This window comes from Peromyscus californicus, unplaced genomic scaffold (genome assembly GCF_007827085.1).
Source record: "Peromyscus californicus insignis strain IS unplaced genomic scaffold, ASM782708v3 Scaffold_11__1_contigs__length_118956290, whole genome shotgun sequence".
Taxonomy (NCBI): Eukaryota; Metazoa; Chordata; class Mammalia; order Rodentia; family Cricetidae; genus Peromyscus; species Peromyscus californicus.
The window spans coordinates 91593276-91613696 of record NW_026294402.1 but is presented as its reverse complement, the minus strand read 5'-3'; the positions used below and the strand labels follow the sequence as shown (position 1 = coordinate 91613696).

The 20421-nt window shown below is 44.6% G+C and overlaps 1 protein-coding gene and 2 long non-coding RNA genes across 3 annotated transcripts in view; 1 reads left to right on the top strand and 2 right to left on the bottom strand.

The window, feature by feature from the left end:
- The window catches only part of LOC128097274 (uncharacterized), a 10550-nt gene extending 7651 nt beyond the window's left edge, over positions 1-2899 (bottom strand). Inside the window, exons 1-2 of the long non-coding RNA XR_008213830.1 lie at positions 2786-2899; positions 1779-1904 (exon numbers count right to left, since the gene is read on the bottom strand). This is a non-coding gene — a long non-coding RNA (uncharacterized LOC128097274). The remainder of the gene's footprint in view (positions 1-1778; positions 1905-2785) is intronic.
- The window catches only part of Trim42 (tripartite motif containing 42), a 27233-nt gene extending 6812 nt beyond the window's left edge, over positions 1-20421 (top strand). The window contains exons 2-5 of the mRNA XM_052717640.1: positions 2455-3152; positions 5185-6005; positions 10695-10919; positions 20335-20421. Of these exons, the coding sequence (XP_052573600.1) occupies positions 2455-3152; positions 5185-6005; positions 10695-10919; positions 20335-20421 (1831 nt within the window). The remainder of the gene's footprint in view (positions 1-2454; positions 3153-5184; positions 6006-10694; positions 10920-20334) is intronic.
- Positions 3083-20421, bottom strand: part of LOC128097268 (uncharacterized) — a 50265-nt gene continuing 32926 nt past the window's right edge. Inside the window, exons 5-6 of the long non-coding RNA XR_008213827.1 lie at positions 19686-19760; positions 3083-3193 (exon numbers count right to left, since the gene is read on the bottom strand). This is a non-coding gene — a long non-coding RNA (uncharacterized LOC128097268). The remainder of the gene's footprint in view (positions 3194-19685; positions 19761-20421) is intronic.

Sequence of the window (20421 nt, the reverse complement as noted above, 5' to 3'; positions counted from 1 at the left end):
ATTCTATTTTTCACTGATGTTGGGGTACCACTTGGGCTTCAAAACTGTAAGAGCTCTCTCCCAGTCAGGTGATTCTAATGGGGAGAATCTGGTGGAGCTGAGGGTGGGACCTGGAAGCTTAGAAGGCAGATGTGAGAACAGGGCAGCACTTAGAAGGGAGGGAGCCATGCAGGGAAGCCATGGCGGGCATTTCCGCAGGAAGGCAAACTGGGCTTAGTGCCTGCTTTGGCATAGAACCTAGGGGCCCAGAAGCCTATCTGGGGGGGCTTCAGTCTGTTGAGGGTGGGCAGAGATGCTATGCCAGTTCCAGGGAGTCAGCTGTGATGCACTGCTACTTGCCTTCCAATCTGCTCCCCTGGCTTCTGAACCCCTTCCCTTGCAATCCAGCTCAGTATCCTCATTCCTCCCTCACTCTGGTCTAATCTAGCCTTCTCGGCGGTGTTACTGTTTCCCTCAATCCCTTTCTCACAAGTAGTCCACTTCCTGGGGCCATTAACAGGCGTCTCTTGTCCTGCTCACTCTTCACACAGTATCTCCCTTCTCTCTGCTCCTCTTGCTGGTCTCTTACGCTCTCTCCATTTATTATATACTCATTCTGAGTCTTATCTTTTTATCAAAGAAGCCCACCCAGCTACCACAAGTACAACTGACTTGTGACTCCAGGTGACCCTTCTGGGACCAAGCAGGAGGCTAGGAAGCAGAAAGGAAACAAGGCTGAAGACAGTGAGGCTGCGAGCCTGGATCTCAGCATCCAAGTCCTCAGGGATGAGCCAGCTGTCTGGGTGCCTAAGAATATACGGGGGCTCCCTGTAACTCAGGGCCACCCTGGGGCAATAGGCTTGGGGAGCACCTTTGGCTGTCAGTGCTTGGGGGCACAGGTTCCTTGGTCAATAAAGAGGAGAAGGAGACAAAGGGAAATCAGCAAGGCTAGGACAGAAGAGAACACAGCCCAACACCAAGACCAGGACCTTACTATGAACAGGGAAATGATGGGAATAGCCACAAATTGTGCATCAGCTTGCATCTCCGTTCCCACAGCCAAGTCACTTATGTCCCTAAACTGCTTTTATGCTGGCTGCAGCTCCTCAGAGCATGCACTTGAACTCCACAAGCACAGCCTCCCACCACTTATAGTTCTTGCAATTGAATACATGAAGCTGACCTCATATATTAGACAAATAAAGACCCTCAACTCACAACAGATGCATGCATGGCTTCATGAGCTTGACTGCTAACTCCTCCTACCGTGGTTTCCTCTTTGACTGTGGACATCAGCTGGTGAACGGCATAGGGGAGCGATTATGGAAACCATATTCACCCTTATGATGGATCATCTTATGTACACTTTATAAACTCCCAAGGAAGTGCTGTGATCTTGGATTTACAGTTGGGGAAACTGAGCACAAAAGAGATTAAGAACCTCTCTAAATGGGCAGCTCTAAAAGTTCCATGCCCCATCATGTGTACCTTCCCAGAGGCAGACCCTTGTGTATTGCTGATGGTCTGAAAGTCAGCTCTCGGGGGTGCTAGTCTCAGCTCAGAGATTGTCTCTTGCTGTCTTAGAAAGGCCATTTACTACCTTCCTATGTTCCATCCCATACACAACAGTAATAGTAATGTCACTGCCCCTATGTCCCATCCCATATACAACAGTAATGGTAATGGCACTGCCTTCCAGGCACAGCCACTAAAAGCATGCCTGTTATTGGGCAAGATTGGATTTATTGATTCATTGTATCAAATGGGAACATGCCCCACTCCACGCCAGTGTGAGATACCTGGGTAAGAAGGTAGCACAGGCCATGACAGGACTTGGGATCTTGTTAGTGAGAATAGAGTCAATCTGTTGTTTCTCTTATTCTTGTCTAGAAAGCAGCTAGAACATGTGGAGCCTGAATCTGCTTCTGGAAAGAGAAAGAGCAGGTGTAATCACTCACATTCCCCTGCACGGGTGGGTGGGAGGTCATTTTTGCGGTTTAGACAATGTTCTGGTCAGAGTTCCAGCACCATGCAGTGGCATTACTTCTGCTCTGATCCATCAAAGTCACTGTGGCCCTGTCTCCTGCTGATGCTCTGTGGTGTTACTAATATGCAGTGGAACATCCAGGCCCAACTGACTACACCACACTGCTACAGCTCTGTTGTTTTTCTTTCCCTCAAAATTAAAATTAGCAGGAGGGCACTTCAGGACTCCGGCTGGACCCAGGAATGTACTCCGTGCAAACAAGCGTTAAATTTGGTCTTAACCATCTTTTAAAATGCTATGGCATGGGTACCAGTAGCAGGTACCGAATGCCTTACTGAGTTTATTTACTAAGAGAGTAGAGGCCAGCCAAGAAGCCAGGCACTACGCAAGAGCCATTTCATCACCATTCCAATGGGTCACCTCTCTGGATAGATCCTTCTGGAATTCTTGAGTGTGTTCCTGAAGCCTGTGTGTGCTTTTCCTTTCAGCTCCAAGACCGCCCTCCGCATAGGGAGCAGCGAAACTCAGCTGGAGGAGCCGAAGTCCATGTCCACCAACAGCCACCTGGTGAGCCACCTCTCCTGCCCCTTGTGCAACCGGCTACGCCTGCACTCCTTCATGCTGCCCTGCAACCACAGCCTGTGCGAGAAGTGCTTGCGGCAGCTGCAGAAGCATGCCGAGGTCACTGAGAACTTCTTCATCCTCATCTGCCCGATGTGCAACCGCTCGCACTGCATGCCCTACAGCAACCAGATGCACCTTCCAGAAAACTATCTGCGCGGGCGCCTCACCAAACGCTACATGCAGGAGCACGGCTACCTCAAGTGGCGCTTTGACCGGTCCTCGGGGCCCATCCTCTGCCAAGTGTGCCGCAGCCGTCGCATCGCCTACAAGCGCTGTGTCACCTGCCGCCTCAACCTGTGCAACGACTGCCTCAAGGCCTTCCACTCGGATGTGGCCATGCAGGACCACGTCTTCGTGGACACCAGCGCCGAGGACCAGGACGAGAAGATCTGCATCCACCACCCGTCCAGCCGCATCAACGAATACTGCCGCAGTGACAACCAGCTGCTCTGCACCTTCTGCAAGATCGCTTTCCACAACGGCCATGACACGGTCAGCCTCATAGACGCCTGTTCCGAGAGGTCTGCCGCCCTCTTCAGCGCCATCGCCAAGTTCAAAGCAGGTCCTGGTCGGTTTCCCACTCCCCTTCAGGGTAACTCCCAGCTGTGGAAAAAGATCAGAAGTTGGTGTGGGACACCTGTTAGGGAGCCTTGCTCCGCCTGGTGAAAAAATCCAGACACTGGGAGACCTTGTCATGGCCAGCAAGTCACCGTCATGGCATCCATGACAGTTACCACCAGCCATTTAGTGTCACTAAGTCACTGCATCTCTGTGACTCAGCTTTTCTATCTGTAAAATGGGAAGGATAAGGGTTGTTGTGGTTAATCTTATGAAACATGCTCTCACCCCTCTCTCTCTCACACACACACCCGGGGTGGGGTGTGGGGGGACTCTGATGGATAATAAGCACATAAAGCTCTTCTAATCCTTGTCACAACCTTTCTGAAATTTGGCCTCTTTTTCCAAAGAGAAAAAATGAGTTTTCTCCAGTCATATCCTGAAGTTCTGTTTGTTACTGAACATAGAAATTATTTTTACCACCCACCTCCCCATTTCCAGGGGGAATAATTAATCTAACTCTGAGAGTCATCTCAATTGAAGGTATCTCCCATGAACGTTCCATCCAAGTTGCAGACAACAAATTCAGTGAGCTGCTAATGGATAGATAGTAACAGGAAAACTCCAAATGAGCCAATACTACTCTGCCTAGGCTCTGCTTTCCTTCTGTCTGCATGTCCAGTTGTTCATACTGGCCATATAATACCATTTCTATAAAAGAGGCCAACCCTGGTTCTTATACAATAATATTTCATACAGTTCAGTAAAGGGTTCACAATTTCTGAATGTGTCTTTGTCCTCAGTCAGACCTAGAAATCCATTTAGAGAAATGGCTCCTTCTGTAGAGGACCATATAAGCTTTTGCCTTTTGGTTTGTTTTATTTGTTTGTTGGTTTGTTTCAAGACAGAGTTTCTATGTGTAACAGTCCTGCCTTTCCTGGAACTCACTCTGTAGCCCAGGCTGGCCTCAGACTCATAGAGATCCATCTGCCTCTGCCTCCCAAGTGCTGGGATTAAAGGCGTGTGCCACCACCGCCCGGCCTTTGTCTTAATTAGATTTTCTATTGCTGTGATAAAACACCATGACCAAAAATAACTCAGGGAAGAAAGGGTTTATTTTATTTTACACTTCCTCATCTTAGTGTATCATTGAAGGAAGTCATGGCAAGAACTTAAGGCAGGAACTTGGAAGCATACACTGAAATGGAAGCCATGAAGGAATGCTGCTCATGACTTGCTCATTCATGGCTTGCTCATTCATGGCTTGCTTGCTCAGCCTCCTATTTTATACCATCCACAACCACCTGCCCAGACATGGTACCACCCACAGTGAGCTAGGACCGGCCCACATCAATCATCAATTAAGAAAATATCTTTTGACTTGCCCACAAGCCAATCCTATGGAGTCATTTTCTCTATTAAGATTCCTTCTTCCCAGATGACCCCAGGTTGTGTCAAGTTGACATAAAACTAGCCAAGATACCTTTGGAATATACCATGTCCAGTCTCAATAATCATACAGTGCAGATGCTAAAATCTCTTCCATGGATAAGACAACTGTGCTCAAAGTGGTCAGCACAAGGCAGCTAGTGAGTCACACACCCAGTCTCCAATACCAGTGCTAAACGTGACAAGACTCTCTAAACATAGAATGCTGGGCAGGTTGGGGTGGGAGGGTACCAGTGCCACTTACAGTACATATCTGTAAGGAGTGGCCTACTGTCCATGCTGAAGAACTCTAGATCAATATTTGTTTGAAAGGTAGCATTCAGCAGTCATCAGAAATTTCTTTCTTTCTCTGCTACAAGAGAGACATATGCCTGGGGAAAATTGCATCTAGGGGCATGGCGAGGAAAAATAGAGGGGAATTTATTTTGAAAGCCTGTTCTAGCCTGTGTCAGTCCAGCTCCAAGTGTCTGTCCTCCCTCTCCCTCCATTCATTTCCTGTGAGTCCACAGAGATTGGCTCCAATTTGATACAGCTTGACATCTGGGAAGATGAAAATTTTCACAGTAGCCATCCTGATTGTTTTTCAGTCCGATATGAAATTGATAATGACTTGATGGAATTCAACATTTTAAAAAGTAGCTTTAAAGCTGACAAAGAGGCAAAACGGAAGGAGATCAGAACTGGATTTCTTAAACTGCGAGCCATCCTCCAGGAGAAAGAGAAGATGATCATGGAACAGATAGAGAATCTGGAAGTGTCCAGGCAGAAAGAGATTGAGAAGTACGTGTACGTCACAACTACAAAAGTGAATGAAATGGACGGCCTGATTGCCTACTCCAAGGAAGCGCTGAAGGAAACAGGACAGGTGGCGTTCCTGCAGTCTGCTAAGATCCTGGTAGACCAGATCGAGGAGGGCATCCAGAACACCTTCAGACCCGACCCTCAGCTGCGGCTGCACTCCCTACACTGCATTCCCTTGGATTTTGCTGAACTCTCCAGTGCCATCCACGAACTCTTTCCCACAGGACCCAAGAAGGCTTGCTCCTCAGGGGACTCTCTCCCTTCCCAGTATCCTATCCACTCAGAAATGATGATTGCCAGGAAGGTCACCTTCAGCACCCACAGCTTCGGCAACCAGCAGATATACCAGCGAAGCTCCTCCTTGCTGTCCTTCAATGCCACCAACGAGAAGGCCAAGATAGGTCTGGAGGCCTTTGGGAGGGCCCAATCTGCTGCACCTGTGAAACAGACTGACGGCCTCTATACCTACTGGAGTGCCACGGGGGAAACCCAGGCCCCACAGAGCAGCAATAGCTTCCACAACTGGTACTCATTCAATGACACCTCTGTGAAGACCCCAGGCCCAATTGTCATCTATCAGACTCTGGTGTATCCAAGAGCTGCCAAGGTAAGACAACGGGGATGGGTGGGGCATAGGATGAAAGTGAGGGGTCAGAAAAGCTTGTGCATACCTCTTTGGCCTCTAAAATGTGGTCGCTCAAACCTGCTCCTCTAGACTCTTTGCAGTCTAGTCAAATAGCATAGGGTTCTGAAATGTTAATGAGCCCATCAGTGTAATGAAATCACGGTGACAAGTGCACGTCATTCCCCAGCCCTGATCTATTGAACAAGAAACACGGGCTGGGAAGACAGCTCAGTGGGCAGGTGCTTGCTATGCAAGCATGAGGAGCTGAGTTTGCATCCGCATCACACATCTCAAAGCCAGGTGTGCAACTGTAACTCCATTGCTGGGGACGCAGAGCAGGGAGATCCCAGGGTCTTCCTGATCAGCTAGCCTGGTGGAAATAGGGGAGCTCCAGGTTCAGTGACAGACACTAAGAAATAAATAAAAGATAGATAGATAGATGGATGGATAGAAGTAGGTCTTTTTTGGAGAGCTCTCTTGGCTGAAGAGATGGATGGATGGATGGATGGATGGATGGATGGATGATGTGTAGATGTAACCAACCGTCTTATTAAATAAGAAACACAGAGCCAATTCAGAGAAGAAAGCCAAGAGGTCAGAGCTAAGAGCCTTACCCTTCCTGCTTCAGCGATTCTCTTCAGCCAAGAGAGCTCTCCAAAAAAGACCTACTTCCTGTGTGTTTGTCTTTATATAGTCTTTCTGTTCTGCCTTCTCATTGGTTGTAAACCCAAACACATGACTGCCTCGTCACTGCCTTTCTGTAGAGACTTCCAAGTCTTCTATGGTTGGGATTGAGATTAAAGGCGTGTGTCTCCAATGCTGGCTGTATCCTTTTACACACAGAGATCTACCTAGCTCTGTCTACCAAGTGCTGGGATTAAAGGCGTGCACCACCACCACCACGCTCTTGCTATGGCTCTAATAGCTCTGACCCCCAGGCAACTTTATTTATTAACATACAATTAAAATCACATTTCAGTACAAATAAAATACCACCATAATGATGGATGGATGGATGGATGGATGGATGGATGGATGGATGGATGGATGGATGGATAGATAGATAGATAATAGAAAGATAGAAAGAAAGAAAGAGAGAAAGAAAGAAAAAAAGAAAGAAAGAAAGAAAGACAGTCTAATATGATAGAGAGATAGAAGATGGTTGGTATCAACCTCTGGTCTTCACACGAACATAAAAGTCAAGTGAGCACACACGCACACGCACACACACACACACACACACACACACACACACACACACACACACACACACACATTTATACAACCACACCAAAAAGAAAGAAAGAAAGAAAGAAAGAAAGAAAGAAAGAAAGAAAGAAAGAAAGAAAGAAAGGAAAGAAAGAAGGAAGGAAGAAGGAAGGAAGGAAGGAAGGAAGGAAAAAGAAAGAATCAAGTTGGAACCAAAGGAAGTTTTAAAATGGCTTAAGAGACCATGAAAGTGGGAAGTAGCATCTAAGAATGGGTTAGAATGCAATCTCCACTGGCTGCCAGCCATGTGTTCCTCTAAACTGCAACCTCTCGTAAATTGAGGCTGTCCCTGGTTTGAAAAGATCAGAATGATAATCCCCAGGAAAATTCCAACTCTCTGCTGAGATCCATCTTCTTTTTTAGGGGTGATGAGGAAAGTGGGGCATCTCATAGATGTCCGTGGCTGCCATCACCTAAGACAAGACGTGTCATTGGCCTTCTTGACCTAACATAGACAAATGGTCTTTCCCTTATCATCTGTCTGAAATCCAACTGAGCTTCCATTGAACTGCTTATGGAGAACCTTATTCAGATTCAAGGAGGCAAGGGGTTGCTGGGTAGCTAAATGTTGGGAGTTTCACCTCCTTTGAGGTTCCTACAGGGACATACCTCCCATATTAGTCTGTGGCCTGCTTCCATATGGCAGAACTCATCTTCTGTCCCTCTCCCAAAGATAATAGGCATCTTGAAGTCTAGGTTCGTGGTTCCTAGACACTAACATCTCCTAAAGACTTGTTAGAAGGTAGATTCTGTGTCATCCAGTTTTGGGGCCTCAGAGTTTGTCTCCCACAACCTGGGTGCTGCCAATGCTGCTGTCTGCAGACTGCGCTTCAGGAGGTAGAGTCTAAACACAAGAAAACAAAGACCAGACAGAGACCAAGTCTTACCTTCCCATTCCACCGAGACACTGTAATCTTTGCTTCAGTGGATAAAACTAATATCACAAGAACTGTTCCAGGTAGAGCAGTGTCCTCCTGGAGACCCTTGAACACAGCACAGTGCCCCTCCCTGTCCTTCACACAAGATGCCTGGGTGAGCAGCTGAATCAGCAGGGCCTAGGGTATGGGTGACATCAGTGAACTCTGGTGACAGGGTGTCTCATCTCAGTGCCACCCCAGGCTCACAGGGAGTCCACAGCTCCTGCTATGAAGCAGAAGGGCTGGTGGAGTCTGCTCCATACTTGAACTTGGAGAAGTCCCCTATGCTGCCTAAGAGTTACCCCTGGATAAGCTTGGGGCACGGACAGACCAACACAACCAAGCAAGTCACTGCCACCTCACCTATGGCCAGACAGTGATTTCATGTAAAATAACAATAGTAGTAATATTGAAGATCCCTCTTTAGGTCATGGAATGGGCCCTTCCCAGGGACTTATTGTGCTCTACAATGACAATGATTAAATCTATGTTGACATTATTCCCAAATCTTCAGGGTTTCTGCATAGAAAATGTTCAAGTGGGTCTTGGAAGTTACTAGTATGTATTGCAAAATCCTAGAGATCCTTTAACTCAATTTCATTTCTAGAAATAATTTCTTAAACTACAAAAAATAGGTGACAATTTATGCCCCCAAAATATTCATTGCAGCACTTATCTAAGTATAAAACTAGAAAAAAACCTGACAACTCAGCTGTAGAAGGGGTCAGTTACTTCTGGAAGGGTTTGTTGTCTTATTTTAAGCTTCATTGCATGTATTCATTTTATGTGTGTGTGTGTGTGTGTGTGTGTGAGAGAGAGAGAGAGAGAGAGAGAGAGAGACAGACAGACAGACAGAGTGTGTGTGTGTGTGTGTGTGTGTGTATCTGTGTATGAGTGAGAGAAACAGAGACAGAGACAGACAGACAGAAAGTGTGTGTGTGTGTCTGTGTGTGTGTGTGAGACAGAGTGTGTCTATGTGTGTGCATCTGTGTGTGAGAGAGTATGTGTGTGTGTGTGTGTGTATGTGTGTGTGAGAGACAGTGTGTGTTTGTATGTGTCTGTATGTGTGCGTGTGTCTGTGTGTGTATGTGAGAGAGTGTGTGTGTGTGTGTGTGTATGTGTCTGTATGTATGTGTATGCACCTGCACACACCACATAATCCCAATCACATGCACTAGTGTGTTCGTATCTCCTGACAGGAGAAAAACACTGTGATGAGTCAATCTGTGGATTAGGAGGAATGTTTATTTTCTTCCCTTATACTTTTTCTGCATTTCCAAAGCATGTTATCATAAATGTGCTTGTCTGAATAATCAGAAAGAAAATTAGTTAATTTTATTTGGTGGGTAAATTGACTTATAAATATTAGTACTCATAAAATTATACATTAATTGTATCTATGACATTTAACTTTGGCCAAAAATATAATAAAAGCATTAGAAATCTGCATGTGTTTTGTTTTTGTTTTCTGAGATAGGGTTTCTCTGTGTAGTCCTGGCTGCCTTGGAACTAGCTCTGTAGCCCAGGCTGGCCTCAAACTCAGAGATCCACCTGCCTCTGCCTCCCAAGAGCTGGGGTTAAAGGTGTGTGCCATCACTACCAGGCTGAAATGTGCTTTAAAAATACTGTTGTTTTTTAAGTTTAGGGCCAGCAAGATGGTGGCACTTATCCCTAAGCCTCACAACCTGAGTCCTATCTCAAGGACCCATATGGCAGAAGGAGAGAACAGAATCCAGCAAGTTATCCATTGACCCACACATGCACTCCATGGCACTTGGCATGGTGTGAGTGCACACGTGCGTGCACACGTGCACACACACACACACACACACACACACACACACTAAATAATTGTAAAACCACTATTGTCGTAAACTATTTCTATGCCAAATGTTATCTGTTGTTTGAGACCTGTTACTAGATCTCTTCTCGGGAGTTGATATCTTCTGATTTGAATATGAATATACTGTCTCTATTGCTGGATATTTCCTCATGGATAGAGAAGGAAATATTTTGCATTCCAGCAACTATAACAGGCTGGGAGACGAGTGTGCCATTCTCCCATGCTCTGTGCTTCAACAGAATTTGTCAAATGTATCATTTCTGTACCTGTAAAGTGGGAGGAGACAATCCAGAGGTTTCTGAGGATTACCTGATTACCTGGAGATAGAAGTACCTGGTGTGAGAGCTGATGCACAACAGGTATCTGGTAAACTGTATCTATGGTCATTGCCTCCATGTTGTCTGACAGTAACAGAACCCTGAAGAGCAACCCCCTGTTCCCAAAATCCATTATGTATATCACATCAGGCTTCATCAGAGCTTCCCAAGACCCTTACTCATGATCTAACTCAAAGCCTTCAGCAGCTGTGGAAGATGGGATCAGCTTAAGCACAGCCACAGACAGTCAACAGCACAAATCTTTATGGGAAGGACAGCCAAGCGGTATGTATCGGGGCCATACTCACACACCCATTTCTCCTAGGTTTACTGGACATGCCCGACAGAAGACGTGGACTCCTTTGAGATGGAATTCTATGAGCTCATTACCACTCCTCCTAACAATGTTCGAACAGAGCTCTGTGGACAAATTCGGGACATCATGCAGCAGAACCTGGAGCTGCACAACCTCACCCCCAACACGGAGTATTTGTTCAAGGTTAGAGCCATCAACGATAACGGTCCCGGGCAATGGAGTGACATCTGCAAGGTACTGTGTACATTCGTTTCTAGGGTAGAATTTTTTTTATTACTTGGACTTAATTCTTAAAAGTTGATTGGAGGGACCCACGTGTGCACACATACCCATGCACATACACACGCATGCATACTGTGGTGCGCACATGGATGTCAGAGGACAACTTGCAAAACTCAGTTTCATCTTCTCTCATGTGGGTCCTGGGGATCAAACTGAGGTCCTCAGGCTTGTTGTCCAGAGCCTTTGCCAGCTGAGCCATCTCTCTGGCCCATCAAACGGGAACGCCTTGAGAGAGTACAGATTTGGCTTGAAGATCATCAGAGACCACAGAGAATTGAGCACTTTAAGTTCAGAAAGCTGCTTAACTCTCAGCCAGAGGCAGGGCTGGTGGTCTCCGCTAGCCTTTGCACACCAGGTCTGAGGAGGGTGGGTTCTGCTGAACTCAAAACCGCTTGTTCTAGGCTTTATGTTAGACTACAGAAATTCAGAGTTGAAACCAAGCTTAACCCCTCCTTCTGCCGCAGTCAAGGGCTAGCAAACATGCCATGGTGTATGAGAAGAATAAGAAATAATTACTGTCTGGAAAAAAACCAAACTCCAAGGGAGTGCTACCCCCTACAAAGACGAGGTGTGAAATTCAGCAAAGAGGCAGGACAGCCAGTTAAATCAGAATTTCTCACAGACAGCAAATAAAACTTATGGTACAAGTATGTCCTGTGTAATATTCAAGACATATTTATAGTAAAATTATTTTTGGTTTATCTGGGAGTTAACAAGCAGACACCGAGCAAGTCAGGTGAGCTCCGTAAAGCAAGGGAACAAGCTGTTCTTCTTTGTATTGGAGAGCAGATTCTCCTTTGAATTCCCAAGTGGCAGCACACTCATGAATGCCATCGGATTGATATTAAGAACACCGGGACTGAGAAGAGCTATCTTACTGTATAACTGTGAAGATGCTCTTTGGAATCTGAATAAGTCCTAGAGGTTCTTTAAAAAGGAAAACAGGCAGGTCTGTTCAGTTAGGGTTTAGAAGAAGGGGGACTGACAGCCTCAAGAGACTTCTAAGTTATATCTAGAAGACACAAGTCTGTCTAAGCTGATGTCCATGCCAACTAAAAGTTATCACCCTCCCCTCCCTCCCCCTCCCCACTCCTTTCTTCTCCCCCCTCCTCTCACCTCTGCTTCCTTCTTCCTCTCGCCTTCCATCTTCCCCTCCCCTCCCTTCTCCTCCTTTTCACTCTCTTCTCCTCCTCCTTCTCTCCTGTCTGCTTCTCTCTGAATCTGCCTCATTTTTGGTCACCCCTTAGTTTCTGCTCCCCTAAATCCAGCTTTCATGCAGTTTTGGATCGTCTTGATCCATGCTCTGAGCGATCCAATGGCACAGCACCCAACAGTCTGGTTAATCTTTGAGGGAAAGAATCTGATTGGTCTGTGTCTATAATAATGATGGAGAATGGGGAAGAAGGGCGGGGCAGGCTTATGCTGTCAGGTAGCAAGTCGGCCGAGTGGGACTATTTCCATCACTTCCTACTGTCGTGCCCCCCTCACAGAGCTCAGGCACGTGCCAAGGAAGTGTGATGAGAAAGCCTGCCTGGCTGCTCTTCCGCTGTTCCTCAGCCAGCCTCACTGCCTGTTGGTCAGTTGCCACAGAGACCTTCTCACTCCAGAGCCCCAAAGCCTCCCACCTGTTACTACATACTGTACTCTGTGCTCTTGACTATGGACTTTTTCTTTAATCTGATTCCATCTGCCTTCTCAGCTTTTAGAATCCCTCAGAAATGGCTTGCCCATGAAGGGCACTCAGTAGTTATTAATTTCTTTAATGAATCATCTGTCACCTCTAGATGTGAGGATTGGGGATGGATAGAGAAACCGAGGCCTGCCATCAGTCTGCCATCTTAGCCTCTTGGGTCCTCTCATCTCTCGAACACTGTGACCTCCTCACAAACAAAATTCTTACCTAATTCGTCTTTCTCTCTCCTACGGCGCTTACTGAAGCTGTTTGTATAGCGGCATCTTAGTGGTTATTGAACGAATACATGAGTAAAAATGTAACCAAACAAATGAATATATGAGTGAATGTCTAAATTAAGGAGTGAAGAAATAAATTGATAAATAAAATTAATAATCGCAAAGTAGCATAAGATGCCTGAAAACTGAATGTTTTATACAGCCAGTCAAGGAAAAGCATTCCCCTAAAATTGTCTTTATGCGATTAATTTGCCCTTGTTGAAAGAGAGGGAAATGCGTTCCTGTCTCTTTGCTTTTTCATACAATATCTAAATGAGCAGAACCCTAATTAATGAGGTTTTCTGGACGCTTCATTTTTATCTGACTGGAGGAGCTACAGTATGGATTTTTCCTTCAGAAGTAATTCTTCCTCCCTTCCTTGTGGTTCTATTAGCATTCCAGAGGAAACACCAGCTTCCTTAACATTTGTCATGATTTGCATAAGTAAAGGCTTCAACAGCAAATGAAAATAAGATGGTGTGTTTGAATGACATTTATAAAGCTTCATAAAAGTAATGGCTTTAGCTCTTTCCTATAAAATCGAAATTTTTTCCTTTGGCACTGATGCTATGCGCATTTCTGAAAGGTTTCATTTGAATGCTGCAATGAGGTAGCGTAATCATTTCTTATCCAAGCCGCCATGCTTCCATCATATGTACTTTTATAAAAGACATGAAATAAAACCTTTTATATTTGATTTGCATAGCCTAGGACTTGTTGATTTTTTAAGAAATTTTCTTTGGCACATAGTACAGTACAGGAAACAAGAAAACTAGTTTTGCAACACTTTAAAGGTCCCATTTGAAGGTCAAATCTGTGTCAGACACTGTACATCCATTATCACTGATTGTCCCAGACACTCGGATCTTACCTCGAGGAGGAAACTCATATGGAGGAGACAAGGGAGGTGGGGCTGAGTTGACCCTAGGTCTGTATGTATTCACAGTCAGAGCTCTAGCCTCCTGGACCATAATCACATGTAAGTTAGTCTAGGAGCGAGCGCAGCCCTGGAGAGCACCTGACTCTGGGGAGGTGCTATCAAAGCAGAGAGAGCTGCTTGTTTGATGTATCAATTGTTGTTTCTGGGACAGAATCATGTATTGAAAAGATTCTTGGATTGGGGCTCAGGTTCCTGGGTTCCAATCTCAAAAACACTAGCTGGCCAATCTCCATGACAATGGACACTGTGTTGGTCTTACTGGTTCCTTATTGCTTGTGGTCTCCACCTCAAAGCCTCTACCGTCAAAGAGCCTAGTGGTCTATTTTGAAAGAACAGACAAATGTGTTTTTGCACAATTCCTGTGTCTGTTGGCCTCTGTTTCTCCTCCTGATCCTCCGTGGTCCTCAGTATCCCCAATATACCCACTGACCACTTCCCATTCTTAACTATCCCCTCCTTTCTCTGCTCACTCTCTTTCCATATGTTTTAAATCCTGATTAGCCTAACTATCCACCTGTGTGTAGGTTTCCTTTGGAAAATGACAAATTAGCAGTTAAGTAGCACAAATCATTACATTTCTGCAGCTCAGAAGTCCACAATGGTTCTCATTGGCTAAATCAAAGCACCTTCAATGTCTGGATCATCCTGTGGAGGGGTTTCTAAGGAAGAACCCACTCCTTGTCTTTTTCTGGCCACTTAACATTGCTTAACTCATATGCCTTTCTTCCATCTTCCAGACATCAACTTCCAGCTGGGTCCTTTTCCCACGGCCAGCCCTCCCTCAGACTCCATTCTGCCTCTACCTTTCCCGAGGGCCTGTTTAACACTGAGCCCATGATGATGGGAAAATCTCCCATCCCCAAACAGCTAACTTAACTGTCCTAAGTTCCCCTTTGCTGTGGAACACAGAGGTTTGAGGGTTCAGACAAAGATACATGTGAGGGTCCAATGACCTGCCACTCTAATCTATAAATTGGATTACTAAATTACATCAGATTTAGAGGTAAAGCCTCGAGCCTGGCAATGCTCAGTAACTGATGCTTTCCTGGGTCTTTATAGCCCTTTAGAGAATGCAGACATCTCTGATCCCAGGCATTCTCAAAGTCCTTGTCAGTCTGTCAGTCCCTCAATATCTATGTGCTCAAGAAACCATTTTTTTGGTCACCCTGGGTCTCTGCAGGGCCCCCTCTTCAGCCTGTGATGCAGCGGGGACTCAGACACATACAGGGTGGCCTGTCTGCCACGAAGTCCTGACTTTTCCTCTCCCCAGGCTGCCATACATCTTCTTTAAGGTTGAGATTGAAGGACAGCCTTGTGTGACTGCCACCATCTCACCCGCAGGATTGATAACTCCTCCCTAGACACCTCCTCATGCACAGTGGCTCCAGGCCCTGAAGTGAAAGGTTCGCATTTCACATTCTCTGTGTCCTGAAGGCTTATTGTTCTCCAAAGAACTCTGAAACTTTCCTGTAAAATTCTCCTGGTGCTTCCCTCTCTGCCCTGCATCCAGAAAAGGTTATACCCTGAGAACAAGTATAACTCAGGCTCGGGCTGGACCTGCTTTGTTTTTCGACTTCGTGTACACAAGGTTTGCTTGGTATTGTACCTCTGTCCATCTGCACTGATCTTTGAAGGACATTCCCTTGTTTTTATGTTCCAGTTTGTGACATCTGTCCTAAGAAGGCTTTACTTGGATCTCTTTGCTTTTCTATGTCTTGCCAAGATACGTATTGCTCTTTGCTGTATGTCACTAATCCACACCAACAGCATTGTGTTGATCTTTTTTTTTCCTCTTACTTTTTTCTTTCTAAACATTGTGCTGTGTTTGAATGATCCATCTACCCCAGTGGTTCTCAATCCTTCTAATGCTGAGACCCTTCAATACAGTTCCTTATTTTGGGGTGACCTCCAACCATAAAATTACTTTTGCTGCTACTTCATAAGTATAATTTTGCTACCGTTACAAACTGCAAGGTAAATATCTCTGTTTTCCAATGGTCTTGGGTGACTCTCTCCCCGTGAATGGGTCACCCAACCCCCCTAGGAGTCCCTACAGGTTGAGAACTGCTGATCTACATTATTATGGGTATTTTGTCCCTGAATTCCTGATGCTATGCCGTCCTTCCTTGTGTGCATTTATTTCTTGCATGTCACTAGTCTACTCAGTGTGGACACCCAGGTTACCACCAATAATGCTACATTAGACAACATGTGACAGCTTGTGGATGGGATGGAGGTGTAAAAATCTCCATTTTTTGTATGAGTCAGGTAGAGCTGCGGTAACAAGTTGCTATAGATCAGGGATCCTTAAACAGCATGATTCTGGCTGGAAGTCTTTCTCACTGTTCTCCTGAGTGATCTTCCCCCATGCACCCTAAGGTCTACATTCAAATTTCCTCCTGTAAGAATGGCAGCCAGGTTGGATGACAGCTACCCTAATGGCCTCACATTAAATCGCCTCTTTAATGGCCTTGTCCCAACAGAATGGTGTTTGAGGTGCCGAAGATTAGGACAACAATATATGAATTTCAGAGGGACACAATTCATCTCATATAAGAAATGCACCATGACTGAAATTTCTGGGTCACTGATTAAGGGGTGTACTTCGTTTGGCCATGCCCATGACTATTTCCATAGGAAAAAGAGGGACCTTATACCCCGAGTTTCACCTGCCTTGACCAAGATCTCTTCCATCTTTCTCCCTGATATCTGTGTCATCTCCCTTCATTTTCTACGTTTCATTTCAAACGCTCATTCCCTTCCAGTATTCCTCCTGTAAACACATCTTCTGCCTACTTATCTACTGCACACACCCCTCCATTGGGTGACTCATGGATGCCAAATAGTCCAGATGATGGTTTTAGACATTGCTAATATTTTTACTCCTCTGATATTTGTCTATCACCTTTGTTCACACTCTACTCTGAAACAGCAGAGGTCTTGAACTTTGATATAATCAAAGTCATAACTATTTTCCCCTTTGGTTTGACCTTTTAGGGTGCTGTTTAAAAAGTCCTTGCCTTGACTTAGATCACAAAGATAATCTTCTTTTACTAAATTTCTTTACTACATATTCTTCTACTAAATTTGTAGTTTCACCTTTCAAGTTTTGCACATACAGAGTCTATCTTTGAATGTAATGCCAGGAACAGAAGTATCTGCCCTCCATAACTGAGCCCATTTGCCAATGTTACCTCCTAGGTTTGCCTTGACTCCATAGTGTACGGTCAAGGTGCTCTATGATCTTATATTCACTCCCCATATATTTAAGGGTTCATTTCTGGATCCCCTAGTATGTTTCAGCATTATGCTTTCTACTTTGACCCCCATCCCAAAAAAAACCCAGCAGAAACAGGGCTGTATGTAAGGTAAGGGTAATAGTGTATATATGGTGATATACCACCCATTGCTTGGCAAAAATGGAGACAATATATACATATACCCTGGATAAAGAGGAAATGAAAACTGAGAGCTGCGCACGGAGCCACTGGGCAGTAAAAAGAGCTAAGAATCCTGTGAGTTATAAGGCTAAGAACTGAAAAAATAGAAGCCTTGAGGGTTTTGTCTCAAACTGGGTGAAGACGTTCCAAGATGAAGACTGGGTATGACACAGGAGAGTGTCCACTCTTGGGTCGGTACCTCTCTGCTCTAACTGGCTGTTAACGTCAGCTTTGTGCTGTTGTGAGGAAGGGCCAGGAATCTCCATTACCCTTGTTTCTTTTTTAAAACCTAAATTAGTTAACCTTGGAGGCTGATTTATTTATATAAACTTTGAAGGAACTCACTATGCTTATTTTTTTAATTATTTTTTAAATCCAGACAGAATTTGAATTAGAAATTGACTTAGAATTAGAAAGCCACTGAGCAATTAACTGGAAGGCAGCGGGCATGTTTGCAGTATATCTGAACATTGATTCAAACTGCTTTATGTGAGGTTTTCTGGGGTCTTCAACCCTATGTTCCTGGGTAAACTACATAGTTCAGTGAGCTAATGAGCAACATGAGTATTGTGCTCAATACTATGTCATATGTGATAAATTTGCTACTATTTTAAATGCATAATCACATAGTAAGCCAGTGATTATGCAGAATGACAGATTTACTGATTTGCTTCTTGTAGAGTTTCACCATGCATATGTATATCAACATATCTTGTACCCCTTAAATATATTTAGAAAAAACAAAAAAGTAAATAGTGTACAAACTTTGATATTATACATGCTTGTTCTACATTTTAGTATATTCCTAATAGATGGCTGGTTCAGAAGAAAAATTACTGCTCTCTGGAGATAAATCTGAATTCTGGCAAATCTTTACAGACTCTATTATTCGATTCGCCTTGTTTTTCCAGGCATATAATCTTATCATTTATAAGTAATGGTGATTTTATCTCTTCCCTCACAGTCTTTGAGTTTATATTTCTTTTTCTTTCCTAATCGCTTTAGCGAGAGCCTTGAGTCATACATAAAATGGCAGCAGGGGTAGTAGATACACTTGTCATTTGCTGATAGTAAACTTTCTCCATTGACTTATTGGTTTTTATTCAGTGTTTAGGTTTATAGCCTTTAAGTTAAAGAAATGTCCTCCAACTTCCAGGTTTCTGAGAGCTTATGCATAGAGAATAACTTATTTGCATTATTTGACATAATTATAGGATTTTTCTCCTTTAGGTCATTAGTAATGAAGTAAATTATGATCGTTTTTTGTTTTGTTTTGTTTTGATTTGATAATGGTGCCAGGAATTAAAGCCAGGACCTGGCCCATGCTAAACCCAAGCTCTATCCTAAGCATCACTCCCAGAACCATGGTTGCCTTTTCTGATGCTGGATTCTACTTACCTTCATGAAATAAGCCCTTGGTTATCACTATATCACAGAGATCTGCCTGCCTCTGCCTCCCGAGTGCTGGGATTGAAGGCGTGCGCCGCCGCTGCCACCGCCACCGCCGCCACCACCACCCGGCTCATATATCGTTTTAATATGCTATTCTAACAGCTATTTCAATTACCTTATGTTTGATTTTATATGATTGCATCTACAGTCCTAAGTGAACTAGGTGTATCACTGTTTGCCCACATTGCTTCTATATCATTCTAGAATCAGTTTTTCAAGTCTAGCTCCCATGAGCTGGTGAGTCTTTGCTCTCCTCTCCTTTTCCCGAACAGCCCCATCACACAGCTTCAGCATGATTCTCTTGGAGAGGTACTGAGTCGGGCTCTTGGGACAAGGAGATATCAACTGTAATTTCAATTTCTGTAGCACTTCAAGTTCTGTCCTTCTGCTTCTTCTGGCCTCTGTTCCATCTGATTCTCTTGTTTGTAAACACTCCTTCTGTCTATTACAACACCCAGTCTTTGTCTTTGAAGATCCCTACTATAGTTTAAGGCAAAACTTTAAAATGTTCTACTTTTTAATGAAGTTCCAACCCCCATAACTCACAGTACCGTTAGACTTCTTCCACTATCCCCAGTAGCTCTCTGTGCATCTTGTATTTTTCATTTCATCTTTATCAGGATTATATTCATGTATCACCTCTATTTTTGCCCAATACAAATATAAAACATTAAAAATGTTATCATAGAGACTCTGTGCATTGGATAAGCATTCCTTTTTATCAACCAAATCCAACCCCACCCCATCTATTCATTCGTCAATATCCTCATTTGTATGGGCACTGGGATCGTTCATCCCAACTTTAGTCCCTAAATATGACTTCAGTAAATGTATATTAGGGGGGTGGTAACGTTACCAGGTCTGAGGAATGGAGAGGCCCACCACTTTCAAAGTAAGCGATGAGGTTTCTAAGAAGGTCCTGTTTGGCCCTGTTACCTGGTGCAGTTTGCCTTTTCCCAGGGAGCACTGATTGACCATTCACTTTCCAAAGTCAGTATGAAGCATTCTTGTCTGTTTAAAAGGGAAAAAAATTGGACGACTTACAAATTATGGTCCTTTCATCTTTCATGCACATTTCTAAGACTCTTCTCTTTACCTTAGGCAATGTCGAGACCACAGAGATTTAAAACAAACAAACAAAAAAAAAACTGTCATTTCCCCAACACCCAAAGCAGGTCACTCCAAGTTTAGTGGGGAAAAAAAAAAAAAAAAAAAAAAGCTCCTTAGCTGGAACTTACACCTGGTGAGAGATGGGAAAGGAACAGAAAGCTCCAGAGGCTGGGGTGGGGTTCTTTGGGGAAGTCCATTTGGTGTCTAGTTTATCCTGCTCATCCACATGTGATTATATGAGCTGCCTGGAAAGAAGTAAAACTTGATCTGTAGAATAGTGATGCCAACACACGACGGCTATGGGCACCGTGAAAGCTCTGTGGTACCCTGAGGCTGGATCTCTTCATCTCGAAGGGGGACTGACCATGCAAGCTTTCTGTGGTTGTTAATGAGATGATGTATGGAGTGGGCCGACGCTCTAGGAGCTGCCGTCCCTCTGTGGCTGGTCCCATGCACTCTTTGCTTCCCATTGCAGGTGGTAACACCAGATGGGCGTGGGAAGAACCGAGCTAAGTGGGGCCTGCTGAAGAATATCCAGTCTGCCCTCCAGAAGCGCTTCTGA